The sequence below is a fragment of the Buceros rhinoceros genome, unplaced genomic scaffold (genome assembly GCF_000710305.1).
Source record: "Buceros rhinoceros silvestris isolate BGI_N320 unplaced genomic scaffold, ASM71030v1 scaffold11455, whole genome shotgun sequence".
Taxonomy (NCBI): Eukaryota; Metazoa; Chordata; class Aves; order Bucerotiformes; family Bucerotidae; genus Buceros; species Buceros rhinoceros.
In genome coordinates, this window is record NW_010411221.1 from 52801 (window position 1) to 59315 (window position 6515).

At 39.8% G+C, this 6515-nt stretch overlaps 1 protein-coding gene across 1 annotated transcript; it reads right to left on the reverse strand.

Annotated features, from left to right (window-relative positions):
* Positions 1-1211: 1211 nt before the first annotated feature.
* Positions 1212-6027, reverse strand: MFAP3L (microfibrillar-associated protein 3-like). Its single transcript, XM_010135930.1, has 2 exons — positions 5745-6027; positions 1212-2115 (listed from the first exon to the last, which is right to left on the reverse strand). Exons 1-2 carry the CDS (start codon positions 6025-6027, stop codon positions 1253-1255), a joined length of 1146 nt encoding a protein of 381 aa, XP_010134232.1. The 3' UTR covers positions 1212-1252.
* Positions 6028-6515: the final 488 nt, after the last annotated feature.

The following is a 6515-nucleotide window of genomic DNA, read 5'->3' on the forward strand; positions in this document are numbered from 1 at the left end:
AACATAAATTATCACTTTCCTTCCACTCCTGGCATTTCCTGGCATAAATGTTGATCCTTTTTAACGCCAAATTGCTGTGACCATTAAAGCTTTACTGGGGTAGAGTCACACAGTGACTTAAGCAGTGAACATCCTACATAGGTAGGGAGTTCTTAAAATATGAAAGCAATTATAACACAGTAAACAGTTTGTGTGATCATCATCGTAATTTCACAGAGAATTTATGATAATTTTATTTTTTTAATTTGGATAAAACACTCTCAAACTTATGCTTATAGATTAGTTGAAGCTTGGTCTTCAGAATGTGAATCCGCACAAAATTAAGAATAAAAATAAAAGGGTATCCTGCCATCTTGGCATTGTCATCAGCTGATTACTGATGTTTGCAGGACTGTTAAGGAACCTGCATACCTTCTGGTAAGGTAGTGAATACTTACTCCTACCAAATTACTACAAAACAAGACATCTTGCACATTTGCAGCTGTTTTCCATACAAACTTCTGGCAAAGTAAAAAATGGCCAACTATATGCAAAAGCCCCTTGCAGTGCTGCTGGACTGCAGCTTTCTGTAAGATGTTTACGGGCTTTCCCATCTGTAAAACACACCTCAAAGTTGTTTCTCAACGTGAAAGAAAAAACTGTTGGCATCTTCATTCCATGGAAAAGGGAAAACTATTTCCCATATGCCTAAGCAGTGTGGCCTTAAATGAAATGGAAACATTTTAACTTTCTTTAATAGCCCTCTAAATCATAATGCATCTGAGCAAACAGGCGTTGTAAATGGGATCTATTAGGATTTTATTTGGCTACTGGAGTGCTGCCTCTTGGGCAGTATTTCAAATTCACAAGATAGTATTTGCAAAAATGCAATAGATGGAAATAACAAGAGCGAAGGAGGAAAATGAGAACAATGAGAACCAGTTTTATGTTTAGTAAGTTCAAGTGTCCTGCATCAAAGACTACCAATGACTTCCAGGAGGCCACTACAGGTGACTCCAACCTAGAAATTGCTGAGGTAAATGTTTCTTGGAAATACTCCTAATTGAAAAGAGCAATTAATATTAATGTAATAGCAATTACTCTGCCATACATCATGGTAAACTAAAGTCACACTGAGAAGAAAGTGCCAAATAATCCACATACATGCTTTTGCTATGATAGTCTCCAGGTAAGGCTTAGCGGCAAGTACAATATGTATTTTTAAAAGAGCTCCACCTGATTTTCCTGCTATGCATAGATTCAGGAGTAACTATCATACATGGCTTTCATATATAACACATGTATTTTTGTCATTTGCCAATGCTGTGTCCTCAGAACTAAGTTCAGCAGAAGGCTCAGGAGCAGGCTCTGCAGGAAGTGCTGGTGTTTGAGGAGTGTCTTCTTCCTTGGTGTCCAGCTGCATGCTTTCTTGTGACTGACCGTCCATGCAGTCCTTTTTGGACAACGGGTGAACTGACACTTTTATTGCAATCTGTTGAGGTGGCTCGTGCAGTGACGATGCGTCAGAGTCAGCTGTGGGAGAGTCACTGCGCTTCAAAGCATTTGGGATCATATACAGCTCATCTGTTTCAGTGGTTTCCTGGCCTTCTGCTGTCTGCCGTACAAAATTCTGTCCTTGCTCCTCCAGACCGACAACCTCCATAATTTCTTCCATTATAGTCCTGCAGTTCATGATGAGAGGCGGCAAAGGAACGCTCCGAGCAAGCTCTTCAATATAGCGAGCAAATTCCATGGTCTTGAACTGGGTTACTTTGGCAAGCTCGAGCGTTTTGGCTGAAGTGATAATTGGGATACGCTTCGCAATCTCAAAGGCTTTCTGGAGTTTCTCTGCCCCTTCCGTTCTGAAGAATTCATTGATTGCTTTCTCGGTTTTCTTCAGATGACTGCTCATCATACACAACCGAGTAATGTTCAGTATCATAACAATGGTAAAAGCTACAAGGCAGACAATCATGTAATAGATTCCCATATCTCCGGAGGTAAAAATAACCCTCAGCGTCACAGTGTTGTTAACACTGCCATATATATTAGATGCAACACATGTGTATCTACCTCTGTCTTCAAAAGAGACGCTGGTAATGTTTAGTAGCCCATTGTCAAGAAACCACCATTTTCCTGCTGGAGAAGGAGACAGAGTAACTTGGTTAGAAGTATTTTTTGTTCACACGATCAGCATAGTCTTAAAACATCAGCTTTGTCAAACTGGTTTCAGATTTTGGAAGAAGGAAATAATGTTCACAAGAAGACAAAGAATTTACCATCACAAAGGCCTGTCTGTCCCCGAGATCCTAGCTGTGTTACTATCAAATCCTTGACATCAACTGCGGATAATTAGATCATTCCCTAAAAGAGCCTCATAAAAAAAATGTTAATATGCATGACATCTATCACAGGCTTATGGTCAGTTAAGTTACAAAGACAGGACTACCTGCCCCAGAGAGCCTCCCAAACACATGCCACACTTCATCAAAGAACAGTAACAACGGGATTGTGAGGCAGAAAAAACCTATTAAGCCCTCCTCGTTTTGTTCCCTGACAAGGCATTTTCTTACAATTGGGTTACTTGGGGTTATTTCACTACAGTATCTCATGTAATTCTGTTAATGTAAACTTTAAAAAACCCAAAATTTCAGACATCATATACTACACTGCCTGCCCTTTGAGCTGTTCATTATCTAATTTTGAAGTATGATTTTTTAAAAAGTGACATAGGACCGGAGGCGTAAGATGAATGGGAAAGAGCTGTCATCAACTAAGAGAACATCTTGTTTGCCAGTATGAACTTCTACATACCGTGATGGAACTCCTTTTCCTTTTAAAAGTCATTTCTATCAGTGTAATGTAATTGATATCTTTTGTCACTACATGTACTTGTACACGTACCTTTCATATCCTTTGAACCTGGCACAGCGGAACAATTTAGCTATTAAACAGAGTTTGAAACAACATGTTAAATTCCAGCGCTCACATCACTGCTAAAATGATTCAAGATTCAGCTAGTTACTGTGTTTGCCATTATATACTGGTAATGAATTAGATTTTTAGTTCCCCAAGTGAGCTTCAATTTTATTCAAATATCACTAGCATTTAAAAGCTGAGGATGTATATTGTTCGCTTTTTTTGGTGTGATATGACTTACTAAATTGCAACTTAGCTATCGAAAACACGGTTCAACTCCAATAGGAAAGGCTGGTGTCAATTCTTTCCTCATGTAAACCAACCCCTGGAAGTGTTTACATGGTGGAGAGAATAGCCACAAAGTGTAGGAGTGCCTTCTAAACACTTCACATGGGGAGACGTCATAAAGAAGATGTCCTTTTAAACCAATGACACAGGCTGATGAGAGCCAACATCACCTAACACATACTGCTGCCCAGAGGCAGACAACTCTTTCCAATCTCTGTGAGAGAATCCCAAGCCACTCCTGACAGCTACCTGCTGAAGGCAGCAGCGGAATTTCAATAACCTTCCACAAGAAGGAATTTCAGGTGTTCACCTATCTTTATTGTCAGAAAGTTGCTTTTCCTTAAACCTAACTAACCTAACCTAACCAGCCGTGATCTAAGTGTATTAAGGCAGCTGAGCAAAGACCCAGAATTTCGTCCTGTGATCAGAGGACGAAAACCGCGCAAACCCCCTGTGTAACGTAAATCACAAGGCAAGGATTGCAGCCCTGCCACAGGCTGGACATATCCTGCTTCTACATTTATTTTACCCCTTTCATAGAAGTTCCTTCATTGTTAAAAAGATTATTCTATTTTTTTTTTTACTTTATTTCTTTCAAGGAAGAATCTGTGGGCAATTCTGAAAGTCATTAGTGAAAAAAGTGCCTTTAATTCAGAGTAGATATGGGCTTTTACCATTTTAAAAGTTCTTCTAATTAAACATGGCTTATCCAAGTTGTTTTTTTTTTTTTAAAAATCTCCAGTAGAAGCCTATGAGGAAAGTATTCCCTCCACATCCCTGCCTCAGCTCCTGTATGGACAGTTCTTAATTACATCTTTTTATCCTCTTACATAGGATCTTTAATTTAAGTAACTGAAAAACTATCGAAAAAATCTCAATCACTATGTCTGAAATTAAAACATACAGAATAAATAAAAAGCTCATTCTAAAGCAGACCTTCACATAAAAAAAATCACCCCAATCTGCCAAAGTTAGGCAAAATCAGAGGAAAACGTTCTCACAGAGGAAATGCCAGCATCTGTAACAGACGACACCTCTTTCTCCACCTCTAGAATAAGAAAAAACAGAGAGTGTTGGCTGCTCAGTATTTCTTTGAATTGCCATGTTGGCCCCAGGTGTTATAAATCACGTAACGGCCCAGAACCGTGACTCAATGACTGGACCTGTGCCAGTGGATCCTGGCAGACGGTATCAGCCTGATGAGAAAACGACGATTAGAAATGGTATCGTGGCTAGGTTTTGATAACAATTCAATGACATGCTCAACATAACTATACACACACACACACACACACACACATATATATATATATAGTAAAGAAGGGTCTTGTGCTAGGAAACATTTCTTACAGGAAGACAGTCAGTTTCTTAAAGGAGAAAGCACACTGTTGAAAAGTCTAAGTTAAGGTGGTGTTGGCTGAATACTACATCTGCAATTTTTACTGATTTGATCAAAGTTTTGCTCACCTACCCATCTGTGTTAGTAGCTACCCATACAAAGACCTAAAGTTAGATGCCTTGCTACAGGGGAAAATTTCTGTTAGTGAGCCTTAGGAAAGCACTCTAGCGCACTAATCGCGGTATGTTGCCATGACCACACAAATTATATCTGAAAGTCTGCTTCCTAGCTCAAGTAGTTCCTTTCTCTATCTTTACTCAGAAAACGCTAAAATACTGTAATGTAAAACATATATGCAGTAAGCTTTCACAGATCACTGTGCTGTTGCACATCCAGCTGGGTCAATCATTACTCCTGTCATAGCAGAGCTCTCCCTCGGGTCAGCTATTAGTTAGGCAAGGGATCTTGCATTTAGTATGAATAAATTAAGAGTTTATTTCTTCATGCTGTGAACAAAGCAGTCAGTATGGAAAGATTACATGAGCAAAACACCTTTCATCCCCCCCCAAATGTCCCCTAGAAGTACAACTAGGATTATCACGCAAACCTTCCATTTAAGGAAAACAAGCTCGTGTAATTAAGCTCTCTGGCAAATGCAACCGAAGAGTCTTAACTAAAGCCAGGAAGGCTCAAACTTGGCTTGTCCTTCTGCTTGCTGCCCTATATAGGTTTTTCTGTTGGTCATTCACGGCATCTCCTGTTTCTCACACTCCCATGGCACTATGCATAAAGGCAGCAGGCGTATCAGGGAGTTAGCTGTGTGGAATGCATGCCAGCAAGCTATCCTCACATGTCACAAGAATCCTCCCTTGAGTTGCAAAATTGCTTTTTAGTCTTTTTTGGTGCCAGAGAAGAACAAAAGAGGACAGAATGGGAAACAGGATCAAACCCAAAGTCTTCCAATGAAAAGAAGCCTGTCTACAACTTCTGTTAAGTGCTTTGGCTTCTTGTTATGCATTGCTATAAATAACACATTTTAAGAATGTTATTGTTTTCCTCCAAGATGCACACAACATATCTATGGCTGCCACTGAGCTTTCATGTATTTTCACACAGGAAAATACCCCAGTCAGGCCATTAAATTCAGGTTATTAGTCAACCTGCTGAAATCAGAACTGTGTCTGGACAGGCTACATCAGTGAGAATACTAAGATCTTACCTTTATTCTCTTCCTCTTGGAGGAGGCGGCCGTTGGAGTTGTACCATCTGTAACGTGGACTAGGACTACCTTGGACGTTGCAGTCAATCAAGGCACTACTCCCCTCCTTGACTATAATATGGTCGATGCGGGAGATCACCACAGGCACAGATCCCATGTTCATGCCGGTGCGGTTGAAAGTGCTATTAGTCACATCCTCAGCAGTCGTCAGAGCTGCTAACAAGATCACAAGGCGTGTGGTAGGTAGAAAGTACAAAAAGTGGTGGCTTTTCAGCATGTTCATTTTCCTTCAAGGATATATGCAACTGGCTGGGAACTGGGATCGGTTCTGTTGAACGCAGGCCCTTGAGGTGAGGAGGTCACAGGAGAGTTCTACTTTGATCTGTGCAATTTTATGTTTAAAATATCCTATAAAATAAATAAGTACAATGAGGTGGCATATATAAACAATCCATTAGATGTGCTCTTTTAAAATAGTGACACATCCATTAATGCGTTTCACAGTCATCAGCTCAGGGTCTTGTCTAAATGCTAATGTTATCACAGTCCTTATTCTTACTGGAAAAAGATGCATACATTTTCCCAACAATAGTGTTGTTCAGAGTGGCAGGCGTGGGAGAAGGCTTTTATCACCTAGACACTTAGCAGCAATTTAGCTACAGCAGCAGCTACTGTTTTATGCCAAAAGTTCTACGGATTTTTCTTTTTCTTTCTTTTTTTTTTTTTAACATTTGCAGAATCAACAGGAAAAACAAAGGTACAGCACATTAA